General features: G+C 45.6%; 1 protein-coding gene across 2 annotated transcripts in view; it reads left to right on the top strand.

The window, feature by feature from the left end:
* The window catches only part of MLIP (muscular LMNA interacting protein), a 407499-nt gene that overhangs the window by 247047 nt on the left and 140081 nt on the right, over positions 1-20371 (top strand). For both annotated transcript variants that reach the window (XM_069726767.1, XM_069726768.1), the window contains one exon: positions 14302-14358. In XM_069726767.1, coding sequence (XP_069582868.1) covers positions 14302-14358 — 57 coding nt within the window. The remainder of the gene's footprint in view (positions 1-14301; positions 14359-20371) is intronic.

Raw genomic sequence — 20371 nt, 5'->3', positions numbered from 1 at the left:
CCATGATTTTTTATCACAGCTTTCATGCGTCTTGGCATGCGTTCCACCAGTCTTTCACACTGCTTCTGGTGCAAAAATTTAAGCAGTTCTTCTTTCTTTGATGGCTTGTGACAATCCATCATCCTCTTGATTACATTCCAAAGGTTTTCAATGGGGTTCAGGTCTGGAGATTGGGCTGGCCATGACAGGGATTTGATATGGTGGTCCTTCCTCCACACATTGATTGACCTAGCTGTGTGACATGGTGCATTGTCCTGCTGGAAAAAAACAGTCCTCACCTCAGAGTTGGGAACATTACCTGAGCAGAAGGAATCAACTGTTTTTCCAGAATAACCTTGCATTCGGCCTGATTCATACATCACCAATCCTCCACCAAATTTCACAGTGGGTGCAAGACACTGTGGCTTGTACGCCTCTCCAGATCTCCATCTAACCATTAGACGACCAGATGCTGGGCAAAGCTGAAAATTAGATTCATCAGAGAAGATTACCTTACTCCAATCCTCTATGGTCCAATCCTTATCGTCTTTGGCAAACTTCAGCTTAGCTCTCTTTTGCTTCTCATTGATGAATGGCTTTTTTATATCTTTAATTGACTTGAGCCCTGCCTCTAGGAGACTGCTGTGAACTGTTCTTGCCATGCACTTCACCCCACCTGCCATTTGCCATTCCTTTTGTAGGTCACTTGATGTCATCCTGCGGTTGCTCAGTGACATTCGAATGAGATGATGGTCATCCCGGTCAGTGGAGAGTCGTTTTCACCCTCTGCCAGTCTGTATCTTTGTTGCCCCCAATGTCTGCTGCTTGACCTTGTTGTAATAGACTACTGTCTTAGAAATTTTAAGGATGGAGGCAACATGGCGCTCACTATATCCCTCTACTAGTAAACCCAGAATTGAGCCCTTCTTTTCCTCACCCAAGACTTTTCTTTTCAACTCCTTTGGCATGGTTAGTAGATATTTGTTCATTCGTATTACTTTTGGACTATTACTAGCACTTGTTTTTTCCCTTCACCATGACAGCACCGTACGTGAGAGATGGCATCCGCCCCCAGGAACAGGAAACCTGTAGCAGAGATATAAGAATGGGGCGGCCCCTCTCTCCTCAGTTTGGTTTCCTGTTCCTGCAGGTGGACGCCTGTTGCAGAGCTCCTACCTCCGGAGGGATACCCCCTCTGATGAGTCCGGTCCGGAGGCCGAGGTCCGCGGGGGGGCAGCCATGCTCGGCGGCGCTGCGTGCGGTGCTGCCCGGGTGAAGGGGCTTCTGTGCGCGCCTGTTTTCTCCCCTCGCCGGACTCCCCGGCGACCGCTCTGGGCAGGAGGCAGGTCCGGGGGGCGTGTCCTTCACTGACGCCGGCCGCCGAAGTGAAGGAGGACGACTTCCGGTCGCGCCGGAAGTAGCGTCACACGCCGAAAGGAGCCGGTGTGCTGGACACTTCCGGATGGAAGCTGCTCCAGAGGCGTGCACACCGCTCCTTCTACTATATATAATAGAAGCGGCAAGAGGGATCGCTGGTTCTACACTTCAAGCAATTGCCTGAAGATGACCGAACCAGCGATGGATCCAGAGACGCTGCTGATGCCTGCGCCCAGAATGTCTGAGGAGACTCACGCTACCGCGGTATCTGGGGTCCTGGAGGGGTGAGTGCCTTTGTAAGGCAAACCACACACTGATACCCTCTACACTGTGTTTTTTAGGGAAAGAAAACCACTTCCAAACAGAAAAATAGGGCCTGTCCACTATGTAAGGACACTCTCCCCAAGCTATACAGCAAGAAAATCTGCCAGCCCTGTATCGATAAAACAGTTGCGGAGGAATCATCTTCCTTATTACAAAATATTAAATCGATTATACGAGAGGAAGTTAAGTCCACGGTTAAGGAGCAGCTGAAACATCACACAAAGGGAACCCCCCCTCCCCCAACAAGTGAGCAAGGGTCGGACGTAGATTCAGGGGAAGAGCCGGGAGCCTTAACCCCCTCTGATGCCTCAGATTTAGACTCCTCAGATGAGGAGTATGGTCACCCTTATTTTCAATCAGAAGATATTGGAAAGCTGCTCAAACTAGTCAGAACGACTATGGGAGTAGAGACTCCTAAGGAACCGCGGACAGTCCAAGATACTATGTTTAGTAATTTGGAGGAGAAAAAGAAGAAATTTTTTCCCTTCCATGATAACATAGTCAATTTAATAAAACGGGAGTGGAAAAAGCCTAATAAAAAGATGTCCATCCCTCAGGCTTTGAAACGCAAATACCCCTTTAACGAGGAGGTCTGTGAGAAGTGGGATAAGGCGCCTAAGTTAGATGCAGCCATCGCCAGCACCTCTAAGGGGGTTGCTTTACCATTTGAGGACATGGGAGCCCTAAAAGACCCCCTCGACAAAAAAGCAGATGCTTTTCTAAAGTCGGCCTGGGAAGCAGCAACATGGCCATTTAAACCCGGGGTTGCTGCCACTTGCACGGCACGGGCTATGGTCAAGTGGTTGGAGGAGTTAAGTGACCAAATCAGAAACAAATGCCCGAGAGAGAGACTACTGGAAGCATTGCCCTCTCTTCAGGGCGCCGTGAGGTTCCTGGCGGATGCCTCAATAGACTCCGTGAGGAGTGCCGCACGTGCATGTGCTTTATCCAATTCAGGACGTAGAGCATTGTGGCTGAAGAATTGGACAGCTGACTTTCAGTCGAAGGTCAAACTCTGCGGAGTACCCTGTGAAGGGCAATACCTTTTTGGCAAGGCTCTGGACGAGATCCTTGAGAAAGCGTCGGACAAGAAAAAGCGGTTTCCACCTCCTTCCTTTCCCAGACGCCGGTGGGAAACCTCTCGTTTGTCCTTTCGTGGATCTGGATATAGAGGAACCCGCGGCCGATCAAATGACAGGTCTAGTCGAGGCAGACCTTGGGGAGACCGGAAAGAAAAAGGATTTCTTTACAACAAGCCTCCTCCCAAGTCTGATCCCAGACCTCAATGACGCCAGCTTTCCGGTGGGGGGAAGACTCCGGCGGTTTGTCCATCACTGGGCAGCACTGCCGGCTTCTCAATGGGTAACCAACTTATTGTCAGAGGGTCTAAAACTCAAGTTCTCCATCCTCCCACCAAATCGGGTAAAAATGACCCAAGTGGCGGGGAAAAATCAGGCCACACTAGAGAGAGAAATTCATCTCCTCATCCAAAAAGAGGTATTAATAAAAGTACCTCATCAGGAGATAGGGAAAGGGTTCTACAGCACCTTATTTTTAACACCAAAACCAGACGGCTCGCTGAGGGTAATATTCAACCTGAAGGCCCTGAACCATTATATTCAAATAGAAAAATTCAAGATGGAGACCTTAAAAACCGCAGTGAAAGTACTCAACCCATACTGTTACATGGCAGTGATCGATCTCACAGATGCTTACTACCATGTGCCAATCGCTGTCCAACACCAACAATATCTAAGATTAGTGGTAAACCTTGCAAAGACCCCCGTCCATCTACAGTATCAGTGTCTTCCCTTTGGGGTAGCCATAGCGCCCCGCATATTCACAAAAATTATTTCCGAGGTGGCATCTTTCATCAGGAAAGAAGACATAATGTTGGTACCATATTTGGACGATTTTTTGGTAATAGCAAACAGCAAAGAAAATTGCGACAAAGCAGTCGCAAGAGTACTGGAAGTACTAACCAGATTGGGATGGATGATAAACCTGAAAAAATCAAGACTCGTCCCAACACAGACTCAAGAATTCCTCGGAATCTTATTGGATTCAGTCAAGCAAGAGTGTGTCCTCCCACAGAGAAAAATTCAATCTATTCGGCAGAAGATACAATTGTTTCAACTACAACGGACTATCTCCCTGAGAAATGCAATGTCGCTCTTAGGAGTCCTGACGGCAACGATTCCAGCAACTCGGTGGGCACAAAGCCACACACGAGAGTTACAATGGCAGATTCTGGCCGAACAGGACAGGAGTCCGTACAATCTAAATCGGAAGATTCTTCTATCTCCAACAGTTCAGGACTCACTAGAATGGTGGCTGAAAACAGAAAATTTAAGCAACGCAGTGCCATGGTCAGTACAAGATCCATTAGTCGTTACTACCGATGCGAGTCCATGGGGGTGGGGAGCACACTTGGAGGATCAGGTCCTACAGGGTCAATGGGGGATCCCAATGACCTCAGCATCCTCCAATCTGAAGGAATTGTCTGCAGTACGGCTGGCACTTCTTCATATAGGAGAAAGGATTCGGGGAAGACATGTTGTAATGCTCTCCGACAACAACACGACGATAGCCTATATAAATCACCAAGGGGGCACAAGGTCACCATCCCTTATGGCAGAGGCCAAAGAACTTTTTACATGGGCCGAGAACAACCTTCTTTCACTAACCGGAACATACTTAAGAGGGTCAGAGAATCAGGTAGCCGACTTCTTGAGCCGTCACACGCTATGTCAAGGGGAGTGGTCCCTGAACCAGCGAGTGTTTGGCGAAATATGTGCCAGCTGGGGCGTTCCAGAGATAGACCTATTCGGCACAAAAGAAAATCGGAAGGTGAAGAAGTTCTATTCTCTGAACCCAAGAGAACACCTGGAGGGAGTAGACGCGTTTCTATATCGGTGGGACTTCCATCTAGCATACGCGTTTCCCCCAATACCATTAATCCCGACAGTCCTCAGGAAAATTCGGGAAGACAAGGCACGAGTGATCCTCATAGCTCCGTTTTGGCCGAAAAGGGCATGGTTCACGTGGCTCAGACGCATGTCTATCTCGGACCCATGGATCTTTCCGGATGCCCCGGATCTCCTGCACCAGGGACCAGTTCAACATCCCCAAGTACACAGGCTACACATCACCGCCTGGAACTTGAGAGGGGACTTCTGTTAGCAAAAGGATTCTCAAACCCTTTGGTAACCACGTTGCTAGCCAGCAGGAAAAAGGTCACCTCAGAGAAATACCAAAACATCTGGCAAAAGTTCCTAGATTTCTCGGGGCGACAATTGTCCGAAACAAGTCAGCAAGTCCCGGTAAAAGAAATTCTTGAATTTCTCCAAAAAGGGTTGGAAAGGGGTCTGTCTACTAGCACCTTAAAAGTGCAAGTCTCTGCCCTGGGTGCGCTGTTTGATCATAAACTTGCTGATCACCCTTGGGTCTATAGGTTCATACGAGCCTCTTTTACATCCAGACCCTCAAAATTATTACCTAAAGTGGCTCCCTGGGATTTAAATTTAGTGTTAAATGCTCTAACCGTTTCCCCCTTTGAGCCTCTTGATTCTATATCAATAAAATCCTTGACCCTAAAAACGGTCCTTCTGGTTGCTCTAACTTCTGCCCGTCGTACTTGTGAATTACAGGCTATGTCGGTGAACCCTCCTTACACCACCTTTCACGATGACAAAGTGGTTATCAAAACCGATCCTGCCTTCCTTCCGAAGGTCAATTCAAAATTTCATAGAGACCATGAAATTATTCTTCCCTCATTTTGTCCCCAACCAAAATCCCAGGGGGAGCAAACCTTCCATTGTCTCGATGTCAGACGTTGCCTGCTTCAATACATAGAAGCCTCAAAATCTTGGCGTCAGTCATCGGCCCTTTTTGTCACCTTCCAGGGGACAAACAGGGGAAAAAAGGCCTCAAAGGCGACTATTGCACGGTGGTTGCGTACAGCTATCTCACTTTCATATTCCTCTTCTGGTCAAGTTCCCCCACAAGGTGTCACGGCTCACTCCACGCGTGCTATTGCCACTTCCTGGGCGGAAAGGGCATGTGCCTCGGTGGAACAGATTTGTAAAGCAGCGGTATGGTCTTCACCATCTACCTTCTTCCGGCATTATAGACTAGACTTAGGTCTTTCAGACTTGTCTTTTGGGAGAAAGGTGTTATCTGCTGTTGTCCCACCCTAGGAGTCTTCTATTTCTTCCTCTCACGTACGGTGCTGTCATGGTGAAGGGAAAAAATGATAATTACTTACGGGTAATTTGATTTTCCAGAACCATGACAGCACCGCATTAATTCCCGCCCTATCTTGGTGATGGTTGTGTGATTCACAAAAAAAAACAAAAAAAAAAAAAACTTATTATATATAAGTAAATAAGTGTAAGGAAATATATATATAGATAAAAAACTAATAGAAACTTGTACAATGTAAATAGAATACATAACTGTGTACTAACAAAGCGGTCATCTTCCATACTCTGAAACAAACTGAGGAGAGAGGGGCCGCCCCATTCTTATATCTCTGCTACAGGTTTCCTGTTCCTGGGGGCGGATGCCATCTCTCACGTACGGTGCTGTCATGGTTCTGGAAAATCAAATTACCCGTAAGTAATTATCATTTTTCCATCCAGCTTGTCCTATTGCAAGAGGATTGTGAACACCACAGCAGGGTTTTTTTTATACTTTCCTTTGTTAAAGGGAAGGTGCCGCGTTTTAATATTGTAAAAAAAAAAAAAAACCTCTTTAATTCCTTATTTTCATAAGTTATTTTCAAGTGCATAGTATTTATTGTTTTTTTTTTTAATTCATTTTTTTTTCTGCCACTGGGCGCCGCCATTTTCATTTGCAGGACTGTAAGTGTAGCTGCACGACACTTACAGTCTTCACATACGGCTGCCCTGGGCATAGGACTCAGCAGTCGGCGTCCGACCCCATAGCTACCATTATAAGCTTCTCTGCTCTGATGTGGCCACGCCCCCTGGGCTGTCTCCACATCACAGCAGAGGCAGGAGATCGGCGCCATCTTGCTTTAGCCCACAGTGGAGTGTACCTGTGAGCTCCACTGTAGAGCCGTGCTGTTGGAGGAGCAGCTCCAGCTGTCTCCTCTCACACTCAGCGGCCGTTCCCTGTCCTCTGCTGCCTGTAATCTCTAGAATCACTAGAGAGGGTGAAGTGCTGTGGTCTGATGTCCTCTTATCAGGAGCTGCAGAGAGGTAACAGAGGGGGATGGGGGAGAATCTCTGTGCTGCTCGGACCTCACTGTAGCTCCTCACAGGACATCAGACCCTGCATCTATCACTATACTGTGCTGAGCCAAGTATCTAATCCTCTCCTGTGCTGACCTGTGTATCTAATCCTCTCCTGTGTGATACTGTCTGCTGAGCCGTGTATCTAATCCTCTCCTGTGTGATACTGTCTGCTGAGCCGTGTATCTAATCCTCACCTGTGTGATAGTGACTGCTGAGCCGTGTATCTAATCCTATCCTGTGCTGACCTGTGTATCTAATCCTCTCCTGTGTGATACTGTCTGCTGAGCCGTGTATCTAATCCTCACCTGTGTGATAGTGACTGCTGAGCCGTGTATCTAATCCTATACTGTGTGCTGAGCCGTGTATCTAATCCTCTCCTGTGTGATACTGTCTGCTGAGCCGTGTATCTAATCCTCTCCTGTGTAATACTGTGTGCTGAGCCGTGTATCTAATCCTCTCCTGTGTGATACTGTCTGCTGAGCCGTGTATCTAATCCTCTCCTGTGTGATAGTGACTGCTGAGCCGTGTATCTAATCCTATACTGTCTGCTGAGCCGTGTATCTAATCCTCTCCTGTGTGATACTGTCTGCTGAGCCGTATATCTAATCCTATACTGTGTGCTGAGCCGTGTATCTAATCCTCTCCTGTGTGATACTGTCTGCTGAGCCGTGTATCTAATCCTCTCCTGTGTGATACTGTCTGCTGAGCCGTGTATCTAATCCTATACTGTCTGCTGAGCCGTGTATCTAATCCTCTCCTGTGTGATACTGTCTGCTGAGCCGTGTATCTAATCCTATACTGTCTGCTGAGCCGTGTATCTAATCCTCTCCTGTGTGATACTGTCTGCTGAGCCGTGTATCTAATCCTCTCCTGTGTGATACGGTCTGCTGAGCCGTGTATCTAATCCTCTCCTGTGTGATACTATCTGGTGAACCGTGTATCTAATCCTCTCCTGTGTGATACTGTCTGGTGAACCGTGTATCTAATCCTATCCTGTGCTGACCTGTGTATCTAATCCTGTGGAATACTGACTGTTGAGCCGTGTATCTAATCCTCTCCTGTGTGATACTGTCTGCTGAGCCGTGTATCTTATCCTATCCTGTGTGATACTGTCTGCTGAGCCGTGTATCTAATCCTCTCCTGTGTGATACTGTCTGCTGAGCCGTGTATCTAATCCTCTCCTGTGTGATACGGTCTGCTGAGCCGTGTATCTAATCCTATACTGTGTGCTGAGCCGTGTATCTAATCCTCTCCTGTGTGATACTATCTGGTGAACCGTGTATCTAATCCTCTCCTGTGTGATACTGTCTGGTGAACCGTGTATCTAATCCTATCCTGTGCTGACCTGTGTATCTAATCCTGTGGAATACTGACTGTTGAGCCGTGTATCTAATCCTCTCCTGTGTGATACTGTCTGCTGAGCCGTGTATCTTATCCTATCCTGTGTGATACTGTCTGCTGAGCCGTGTATCTAATCCTCTCCTGTGTGATACGGTCTGCTGAGCTGTGTATCTAATCCTATACTGTGTGCTGAGCCGTGTATCTAATCCTCTCCTGTGTGATAGTGTCTGCTGAGCCGTGTATCTAATCCTCTCCTGTGTGATACTATCTGGTGAACCGTGTATCTAATCCTCTCCTGTGTGATACTGTCTGGTGAACCGTGTATCTAATCCTATCCTGTGCTGACCTGTGTATCTAATCCTGTGGAATACTGACTGTTGAGCCGTGTATCTAATCCTCTCCTGTGTGATACTGTCTGCTGAGCCGTGTATCTAATCCTATCCTGTGCTGACCTGTGTATCTAATCCTCCTGTGTGATACTGTCTGCTGAGCCGTGTATCTAATCCTCTCCTGTGTAATACTGTCTGCTGAGCCGTGTATCTAATCCTATCCTGTGCTGACCTGTGTATCTAATCCTCCTGTGGAATACTGACTGCTGAGCCATGTATCTAATCCTCTCCTGTGTGATACTGTCTGGTGAGCCATGTATCTAATCCTATCCTGTGCTGACCTGTGTATCTAATCCTCCTGTGTGATACTGTCTGCTGAGCCGTGTATCTAATCCTCTCCTGTGTAATACTGTCTGCTGAGCCGTGTATCTAATCCTATCCTGTGCTGAGCCGTGTATCTAATCCTCCTGTGGAATACTGACTGCTGAGCCGTGTATCTAATCCTCTCCTGTGTGATACTGTCTGCTGAGCCGTGTATCTAATCCTCTCCTGTGTGATACGGTCTGCTGAGCCGTGTATCTAATCCTATACTGTGTGCTGAGCCGTGTATCTAATCCTCTCCTGTGTGATAGTGTCTGCTGAGCCGTGTATCTAATCCTCTCCTGTGTGATACTATCTGGTGAACCGTGTATCTAATCCTCTCCTGTGTGATACTGTCTGGTGAACCGTGTATCTAATCCTATCCTGTGTGATACTGTCTGCTGAGCCGTGTATCTAATCCTATCCTGTGCTGACCTGTGTATCTAATCCTCCTGTGGAATACTGACTGCTGAGCCGTGTATCTAATCCTCTCCTGTGTGATACTGTCTGGTGAGCCATGTATCTAATCCTATCCTGTGCTGACCTGTGTATCTAATCCTGTGGAATACTGACTGTTGAGCCGTGTATCTAATCCTCTCCTGTGTGATACTGTCTGCTGAGCCGTGTATCTAATCCTATCCTGTGTGATACTGTCTGCTGAGCCGTGTATCTAATCATCTCCTGTGTAATACTGTCTGCTGAGCCGTGTATCTAATCCTATCCTGTGCTGACCTGTGTATCTAATCCTCCTGTGGAATACTGACTGCTGAGCCGTGTATCTAATCCTCTCCTGTGTGATACTGTCTGGTGAGCCATGTATCTAATCCTATCCTGTGCTGACCTGTGTATCTAATCCTCCTGTGTGATACTGTCTGCTGAGCCGTGTATCTAATCCTCTCCTGTGTAATACTGTCTGCTGAGCTGTGTATCTAATCCTATCCTGTGCTGAGCCGTGTATCTAATCCTCCTGTGGAATACTGACTGCTGAGCCGTGTATCTAATCCTCTCCTGTGTGATACTGTCTGCTGAGCCGTGTATCTAATCCTCCTGTGGAATACTGACTGCTGAGCCGTGTATCTAATCCTCTCCAGTGTGATACTGTCTGGTGAGCCATGTATCTAATCCTCTCCTGTGTGATACTGTCTGCTGAGCCGTGTATCTAATCCTCTCCTGTGTGATACTGTCTGGTGAACCGTGTATCTAATCCTATCCTGTGCTGACCTGTGTATCTAAGGCTATGTGTACACGTCCGGATTTTTAGCGTTTTTTTTTTTTTGCGGAATTTCGCCATAAAAACGCTATAAATCCACTAAAAAAAGCTAACATTATGCATCCTATCATTTAGAATGCATTCCGCATTTTTTGTGCAGATGTTAGCGTTTTTTTCCGCAAAAAAAACGCATACCGCAAAAAATCCGGACATGCTCTATATTTTTGCGGATTTCCTATCAAAAAGGACATTCCTGAAAATAAAAAAAAAAAGCAAAAAAACCGCAAAAAATACGCGCAAAAAACGCGCAAATTCCGCAAGAAATCCGCGCAAAAAAAGCACGCGGATTTCTGGCAGAATTCTCAGGATTATGTCAGGAAAAAATCCTGACGTGTGCACATAGCCTAATCCTGTGAAATACTGACTGCTGAGCCGTGTATCTAATCCTCTCCTGTGTGATACTGTCTGGTGAACCGTGTATCTAATCCACTTCTATGCACTCCTCTCCCCCCTGCATATCTTTCCCCATTGCACACGCAACTCAATGTGTACGATAACAGGAGCTGCGAGCGTCATGCTGTATTATGGCATTATGTGAGATCTATATGACGGTATTATGTGATCTGTATGGTGGTATTATGCTTGATCAGTATTGTGAGAATTATATGGTGGTATTGTGTGTGATCTATATGGCGGTATTATGTGAGAACACTGGCAGCATTATGTGTGATCTATATGGCGGTATTATGTGAGAACACTATGGCAGTATTATGTGTGATCTATATGGTGGTATGTGAGAACACTGGCAGTATTATGGGTGATCTATATGGTGGTATGTGAGAACACTGGCGGTATTATGTGTGATCTATATGGCGGTATGTGAGAACACTGGCGGTATTATGTGTGATCTATATGGCGGTATGTGAGAACACTGGCGGTATTATGTGTGATCTATATGGTGGTATTATGTGAGAACTGTATGACAGTATTGTGTGATCTATTTGATAGTATTGTGTGTGATCTATATGGCGGTATTATGTGAGAACACTGGCAGTATTATGTGTGATCTATATGGCGGTATATGAGAACACTGGCGGTATTATGTGTGATCTATATGGCGGTATGTGAGAACACTGGCGGTATTATGTGTGATCTATATGGTGGTATTATGTGAGAACTGTATGACAGTATTGTGTGATCCATTTGATAGTATTGTGTGTGATCTATATGGCGGTATTATGTGAGAACACTATGGCAGTATTATCTTCAGAAAGCGGACCCATTCTATGGTGGTTCTGGCTGAGCACCTGCACGCGGGTCTGGGGTAATAGAGGGGGCAGCATGACCTCCAGTTAGGTGTAGTCAGGGGAAGGCTGGTGAGGCAGCTGAAGAGAGGGGTCTCATTTTTATTACTATATGGCTACATTTCCTTCCCAGCGTCACCCCGGACTGCGCCTGTCGCCTCGCTTTCACATATTGCCAGGACAGGATGGAGAAGACGGGATCTGAGGAGGGGAATGGGGTCTGTATGCAAAGTCTGGATCAGACCAGGCCATCAATCCGCAGAAATGTTTCCTGGATTTCTGTGGAGCAGACGGTCCATCCATGTGTATAAAAGATAGCGCTCTATGTACAATCCCTGGCTGCTCCGCACACCAAACAGGGGGCCCCCATAGACCAGCACACTGCTCTCCTGAAATACTCTGTGCTGCTGTCACCCTGCTCCCTCCACCACATATCTCCCAGAATCTTTGCTGCCTGCCATCCTCGGTGACTGTCTACTTGTCAGTATAAGGCTGCTTTCACACTAGCGTCGGTACGAGCCTTTCGCAGTGCGTCGTACCGACGTATGCTGTGAAAGAAATGTCCGATGTGGGCAGCAGAAGCAGTCTTACGACGCTTCCGCTGCCCCATTGTTAGGTCTGGGCATGAGGGGGCGGAGTTTCGGCCGTGCATACGCGGTCGAAAATGGTGGACTCGACGCACAAACGTTACATGTAACTTTTTTTGTGGCGGCGGTCCACCAAAACATGACACAACCGTCGCACGACAGTTGTGACGTGTGGCAATACGTCGCAATGCGTCGGTAATGTTAGTCTATGGGGAAAAAACGCATCCTGCAGACAACTTTGCAGGATGTGTTTTTTCTCCTGAACGACGCATTGCAACGTACAGCCAACAACGCTAGTGTGAAAGTAGCCTAAGGCTGCCTTCACACTATCAGTATTTGGTCAGTATTTTACCTCAGTATTTGTAAGCCAAAACCAGGAGTGGGTGATAAATACAGAAGTGGTGCATATGTTTCTATTATACTTTTCCTCTAATTGTTCTACTCCTGGTTTTGGCTTACAAATACTGAGGTAAAATACTGACCAAATACTGATAGTGTGACGGCAGCCATACTCTGCAGTCACCAACAAAATGGCTGCTCACTGGGTTCCTGAATATCATCCTCTCTAATCCTTTAGCAAACACCCAGGAGGGGAGGAGAGACATCACACACGTCAGCAGACTCCGCCCAGAATTACTGCAGTGCTGTAATGTGAGCTAGTTGTACACTAGGTTTTTCTGAAATTTCAGCAGCTGCTCCCCCTAGTGTTGAAAAGTGGAAATTCCAAAACTTTTCAAATTATTTTTCATATTTTACTAAATTATAAACAAATGATAATATTTTTTAAGAAAATGTAATCATTAATTCTTTACATTTTTACAATTTCTGAAAAAAAAAATTTTTTGATGGCACCTTCCCTTTAAATATGATTTGGTTCAGGTGATCACCTAATCAGAATCACATTAAGTAGAATGAAGCTGATTTTTCCAAAACTGTGCAGTGGTCTCTTAATTTTTGCCAGAGCTGTATATTCCTATTCATCCCTGTTATTACTCCTTGGTAGTATTTTGTCATCTGATGGCTACCCTTTATATTGTAATCCTATTTTCACTATTTTGTGTCTCCTATCAGGCTCCCCTTGCTTTCATTGCTCTTTCTTTGTTTTAACTAGTAACTTTTCCACTTTATTTTTATTGTGTAGTTGTGCATCTAAATAAAATGTTTATTGTGTATGCATATATTTGTCTGATTTATTAAATTAGAGTAACACTTAAATATACACTTTTTTCAATTTCTCTTATATATTTTGTTAAAAAGAAATAAATGTAAAGTATATACAGTATATCCTCTCAATTCACTGGAAAATGTAGTACTTACACAAAAAATGACACCTAAGTAATGTAAAAAAAAAATTGATAATTCCTAAAAGTGGTGCAGCAAAGAACATTGAACCATAAGATCTGAGCAAATATTTTAAGAAAGTGTCTATAAACAATTTTCAGCTAGTTCTGAAAGAAGCCTGCAGTATAATATACCTTCCTCATCATATTTGAACTAATTATTTCTCTTTGCACCTTATTTTTTTCAAAACTATAATTAAATGTTGGCACATGGATTGATCAGTAGAATTTCCTGACATTTTTTAAGGGAATATTTCTCCTTTCCCTTGCTCTTAGATCTAATCTTCCTCTTGATGAATGGAGACATTGATAAGAGCAGACCTCTCAAATGTAATAGTGTTTAATACAGTAGCAGTAGCTTGGAACCACATCAATGAAAATGTGTCTGTAAGTCTATAATCTATCCCTAAAGGGATTTTTGTCTGGGAGAAAATAGAATATATTCTTAAATCAGCTATAAATATTATGTTACGTAACTTTGTAATATAGCTCTAGTGCCCAGTTCATTAGGTAGCCTCTCCATCCAATCCTCATCACTTTTCCTCCTACATTTTCGATGCTGCATGTGAAGTTGTCTGTTTATTTCATTAGCAAATTTAGCCCCCTTCTCTTTCTATTTCAGCTATGACAGAGAAGGGGGTGGCTCAGCTACTGAAATAAGCAGTTATGGGACCAACTTCACACATTAAAAATGCAGGCACCTGGAAACATTTCAGTAAGCTATAAAACTTAAGTTTTAAGCAAATTTACGTATTTTGAGGCTGAAAATCATTTTAAGCATTTGTTTGTCATGTACAACATTGATATAATAATTTTACAGATATACACATATATTTTGCAATATAAGAATAAACACACCGAGTTTTTATTTAATTTTTTTCATGATCAGCACTCTAACGCTGCATCAAGATCTCCAAAGCTGAAATCTGAGAGAAAATCTACCTATGTAAGTATTTTGAACCTGTGGATTGCACATATATTTATTTGTGTATATACACATATGCATATAACAGTTTAACCCCTTAAGTTGATCACATTAGGTATCATATGTGCTGGAAAAGGTGCTGGCTCTGGCGATGGAGGAAGAGGCATCCAATGACGGACACTGCACGTCATTGAGTGTTAGGGGGTTAATACTAGAGATTAGAGTTGAGCGACTTACTTTTTTAGGATCGAGTCGGTTTTGCGAAACCCGACTTTGTCAAAAGTAGGGTCGGGTGAAATCGGACGATTATTTCAAAAAGTCGGGGGCCGACTGAAACATGAAACCCAATGCAAGTCAATGGGGAATCAAAGTCGGCAGTGAGTGGAGGACAGGAAAACACCTACAGTGCCCATTTTAATGTCAAACACATCAATTCGTATTACTGAAGCTTGTCAATCTTAATTTACTTTATAATATTTGTTAGGCATTGAAAACAGGGGGTCATTTAGCTAAAGTTGTGGGGGGTAGGGCTGGCTCAAGATTTTTGAGGGCCCAAGAAACGTGGAATACGTCACGGCGGTGGAGCAGGGAGAGGTAAGTATTTCAACTTTGCAAGTGCTGTGATCCTGAGCAAGCAGGGGGGGCCCACTAGTTGGCACTGGCACAGGGCCCCTCATAGTACGGTGTTGTGTTTGACGGCGGGTGGCGCCTCCCACTGCCAGAGACACTTTTGCGTACTATGAGGGGCCCTGTGCCAGTGCCAACGAGTATGCCCCCCCACCTGATAAAGGAACCTGCACTTTCATCTGCACTTTCCTCTTCGTCCCCGTGTAAGGTGGTATGGTATGCGGGAAGGGGAACCTGACTTTCAGCAGGGTCAGATTCTGGCTGTGTAGAGTGCAAATGGAATGTAGTGGTCTGGGTCAATGTACCAGCAGACTCATCAAGCAGTGGCTGGGCAATGGGCAGGATGAGGATGAAACACAGATATAGGCCCAAATAATAAAGTAGGCTAAATGCATTTCGAAATTGGTAACAGGAGTACACAGGCAGCATTGGTTTGTTCAGTGGAGGAGGACAACTGTAATGAGTGGTACAGAGAGACTTAGTAGGCCCAAAATAAAAAAGTTGGCTAAATGCAGATCAAAATTGGTAACAGGAGTACACAGGTTGCATTTCTTTGTTCAGTGGAGGAGGACAACTGTAATGAGTGGCTGACAGCCAGACACCGGTAGTAGGCCCAAATGATAAAGTAGGCTAAATGCAGTTCAAAATTGGTAACAGGACTAAAAAGGCGGCATTGCTTTGTTCAGCGGAGGACAACTGTAATGAGAGGCTGACACAGTTATTAGGTCCAAAAATAATAATAATCTTTATTTATATAGCGCCAACATATTCCACAGCGCTTTACAGTTTAACAGTTTCAAACACAACAGTCATAGGTAACAACGTTAACAATACAATAATTAAAGCGAAATAAGCCGCCCCTGCTCGTGAGCGCTTACAAACTACTATGAGGTGGGGAAATATAAAGCACAGGTTTGTATTTACAATGATGTATTTACAATGATGGTCCAGCCATCTTAAGGGGGTGGGGGATAGATGGAGATAGTGAATGGGCTACACACACAAACCTGAAATAACTTTGATTACTGAATGTGATAGGCCGCTCTGAACAAATGTGTTTTGAGCGAGCGCCTAAAACTATGCAAATTGTGGATGGTCCTAATATCTTGGGGTAGAGCATTCCAGAGGATTGGCGCAGCACGGGAGAAGTCTTGGAGTCGGGAGTGGGAGGTACGGATTAGGGCAGAGTTTAGTCGAAAGTCATTTGCAGAGCGCAGCGGTCGGTTAGGCCTATAAATATAAATATGTACTATAAATATATGCCTATTGTAGGTCAGAAGTGACTGAACTCTAATTCTGCCATATTTGAGACTCCGTGTTAAGACGAACCATTACTTGCTACACTCTCAGTGGCACAGACAGACTTAATAGGCCCAAAATAAAAAAGGAGGCTAAATGCAGTTCAAAATTGGTAACAGGAGTACACAGGCGACATTTCTTTGTTCAGTGGAGGACGACAACTGCAATGAGTGGCACAGACAGACTTAGTAGACCCAAAATAAAAAGTAGGCTAAATGCAGTTCAAAATTGGTAACAGTAGTACACAGGTGGCATTACTTTGTTCAGTGGAGGAGGACAACTGTAATGAGTGGCTGACAGCCAGACACAGGTAGTAGGCCCAAATGATAAAGTAGGCTAAATGCAGTTCAAAATTGGTAACAGGACTAAAAAGGCGGCATTGCTTTGTTCAGTGGAGGACAACTGTAATGAGAAGCTGACACAGTTATTAGGCCCAAAATAGTAAGTAGGCCAAGTGAAGTTCAAAATTGGTAACAGGACTAAACAGGCAGCATTGCTTTATTCAGTGGAGGACAACTGTAATGAGTAGCTGACACAGTTAGTAGGCCAAAATAATAAAGTGGGCTAAATGTCTGCCAAAAAATAGTTCATAAATAAACAGGTGGCATAGCTAGATTCAGGGGTGGGCTCCTCTGCTGAGTAACAGACAATGGTAGTTGGCGCAAAGTATTAACTGGTCTAAATGAAGGCCAGGGCCCCTGCATATTTTTAATATCATCTGTCATTTCAACAAATTTGTATTGGCAGTGCCATTGAAGGACTTAACAGCACAGACTACACAGTGGTGGAGCAGGGAGAGGTAAGTTTTGCAAGTGGTAGAGCACTGTTCGAGCTGGGTGGAACATTCCCTCATGGGCGGCGGTGCTGGCACAGGGCCTCTCATATTACGACAGTGTGTCTGATGTTGGTTGTGCACCACCACCGTCAGAGACATTTCATTGTACTATGAGGGACCCTGTGCCAGTGCCGTCGCCCAAGAGTGGGCACACCCACCTGTCCAGGCAAACGGCACTTGCATGGGTGATTGCGCCAAGTGGTGACCACAGCCCTGTGGGGGAAGTCAGCCCATTTAGGGAGGTATAAAAATGACCTATGGTGGACATTCAGCAGCTTCAAATGGAGGAATTGGAGCAGTCAGTAAGAGGAGGCCAAAAGCAAGACATTTTTCAGGCAACCTACGTGTCAGCAGGGGAAGGTGGGGCAAAATAATTTGAAATCCATGATTGGTTCATTTTAATGAAGGTTAGATCATCAACATTTTGGGTAGCCAGACGTGTCCTTTCTTCGGTCAGTATTGAACCAGCAGCACTGAATTCATATTGCATATTCTGCCAATTCAGGCCAGGTGTCTATTTTAGATGCCCAGTAATCAAAGGGGAATGACCTGTGAGGGAGAGCATCGATAAGGGAGGAAAAATAGTTCGTAACCATACTGGACAAATGCTGTCTCCTGTCACTTTGAATCGATGCAGCAGTACCTGTCGTGTCTGCGGTCATTGCAAAATCACTCCACAACCTGGTCATAAAACCCCTCTGTCCAATGCCACTTCAGATTTGTGCACCTCTAACACCTCTGCCATGATGCCCCCTACAGCTCGTGTGAGAACCATCACCGCCACTGTGTGTGCTGGGAATGCCTGAACCAAACGGTCTACAAGAGTTGCTTGTTTGGTAGCCAATATTTGCTCAAGGTTCTCATGTGGAATGATATTTTGTCATTTTCCTTTATATCGTGGATCCAGGAGGCAGGCCAACCAGTAATCATCATCAGTCATAATTTTGATAATGCGGGGGTCCCTTTTTTAAGATACGCAAGCCATACTCAGCCATGTGGGCCAATGTTCCAGGTGTCAATTCACTGCTTGTGCTGGGTTGAGGAGCACTATCTTGCAAATCAACATCACTTGTGTCCCGCAAAAACCCTGTACCTGACCTTGTAACGCCACCAGTTTCTATTGCCCCCTGAGAAGCATGCTCCTCCCATAAATATTCATCCCCATCATCCTCCTCCTACTCTTCATCTGCCACCTCATCCAGGAGAGTTCCCTGAGCAGACAAAGGCTGACTGTCATCAAGGCTTCCCTCCTCCTCAGCTGCAGACGCCTGTTCCTTAATGTGCATCAAACTTTGCATCAGCAGACGCATTAGTGGGATGCTCATGCTTATGATGGCGTCGTCTGCACTTACCACCCGTGTGCATTCCTCAAAACACGGAAGGACTTGACAGAGGTCTTGTAGCTTTGACCACTGCACACCAGACAACTCCATGTCTGCCATCCAACTGCCTGCCCGTGTATGTGTATCCTCCCACAAATAAATTACAGCACGCCTCTGTTCGCACAGCCTCTGAAGCATGTGCAGTGTGGAGTTTTACCTTGTTGCAACCTCGATTATTTGGTGGTGCTGGGGAAGATTCAGCGATCGCTGATGTTCAGCATACGGAAAGAGTGTACGGGCGACCGGCGGATGTGCGAGCAAAGTCTTCGCACCTTCAGGAGCAGGGCTGATAACCCCGGATAATTTTTCAGGAAGCACTGCACCACCAGGTTCAAGGTGTGAGCCAGTCAAGGTATGGGTTTCAGTTCTGAAAGGGCTATGGCAGCCATAAAATTCCTTCCGTTATCACTGACTACCTTTCCTGCCTCAAGATGAACACTGCCCTGCCATGACTGAGTTTCTTGCTGCAAGTACTCGGCCAGTACTTCCGCGGTGTGTCTGTTGTCGCCAAAACACTTCATTTGTAGCACACCCTGCTGACGCTTACCACTAGCTGTTCCATAATGGGACACCTCGTGTGCAACACTGTCAGCTGCGAATGGAGTGGTCGTGCGACTGCGGTCTGTGGACGAGCTTTCACTTCTGGAGGAGGGGTGGCGAACACCTACAGCCAACTGTTTCCTAGACCATGGGCTAGGCAGAACTGTCCCACTATGGCTGTCCCCTGTGGACCCTGCATCCACCACATTAACCCAGTGTGCCGTGATGGATACGTAACATCCCTGGCCATGCCTACTGGTCCATGCATCTGTTGTGAGGTGCACCTTTCTACTGACTGATTGCCTCAGTGCACGGACAATGCGGTCTTTGACATGCTGGTGGAGGGCTGGGATGGCTTTTCTCAAAAAAAAGTGTCGACTGAGTAGGTCATAGCGTGGTACTGCGTAGGCCATCAGGGCTTTGAAAGCTTTGCTTTCAACCAACCGGTAGGGCATCATCTCTAACGAGATTTGTCTAGCAATATGGGCGTTCAAACCATGTGTACATGGATGAGAGGATGAGTACTTTCTTTTTCTAACGAGAGTCTCTTGTAGGGTGAGCTGGACTGGAGAGCTGCATATGGTGGAACTAGCGGGGGTGGTGGTGGACATGGCAGATTGAGAGAGGGTTGGTGATGGTATTCTTGATGTTGGCCTACATACAGTCTTTCCTACCAAGAACCTTGTGATTCCCTGACTGCTTTGGCCTTGCAACGATACCTCCACATTTGCTGCTGGCGGTGTCCTAACCTGTGGGCCTACAGTGAGGGAAGCAATGTAGCATTGCTGACTACCTTCATTCTGAGCAGGTGCACCAAAGGTACGGGACGTTTGGTAGTTAGTCCAGGCTTGCAAGTGCATGCTGGTTAAATGTCTAAGCATGCACGTTGTATTTAAATTTTGGAGATTATTCCATCTGCTAAAGGTCTTTAAGCATTTCTTACAGATAAATTTGCACTGATCATTCGGATCTTGGTTAAAAAATTCCCACACTGCACTCTTCCTACTATGGAATACCTTTTCAGGCATTGCACACTGTGCTACTTTCACCAGATGGCCACGCTGTCATAAAACTCTTTTTGGTTTTGACAAACATTTTTGGCCAGATACGGACCTGCCACATGAAAGCTGTTGCGATGTAGATGGCTGCTGCGGATCATCCTCCTCCGCTTCTGAGCTACTGGCAGCGGCACCCTCTTCCCCCAATGGCTGCCAATCTGGGTCAACAACTGGGTCATCTATCTCCTCCTCTTCAATGTCTTGTGCACCTTCCTATGTGTCACAGTGTAAGGTACTATAGCGTTCATGACGGGGCACCATAGTCTCATCATGGTCAGATTCTGGCTCAGTAC

The sequence above is a fragment of the Ranitomeya imitator genome, chromosome 5 (assembly GCF_032444005.1).
Source record: "Ranitomeya imitator isolate aRanImi1 chromosome 5, aRanImi1.pri, whole genome shotgun sequence".
Classification (NCBI taxonomy): Eukaryota; Metazoa; Chordata; class Amphibia; order Anura; family Dendrobatidae; genus Ranitomeya; species Ranitomeya imitator.
The sequence above is the reverse complement of the archived record's forward strand: the minus strand, read 5'-3'. Positions and strand labels throughout refer to the sequence as shown.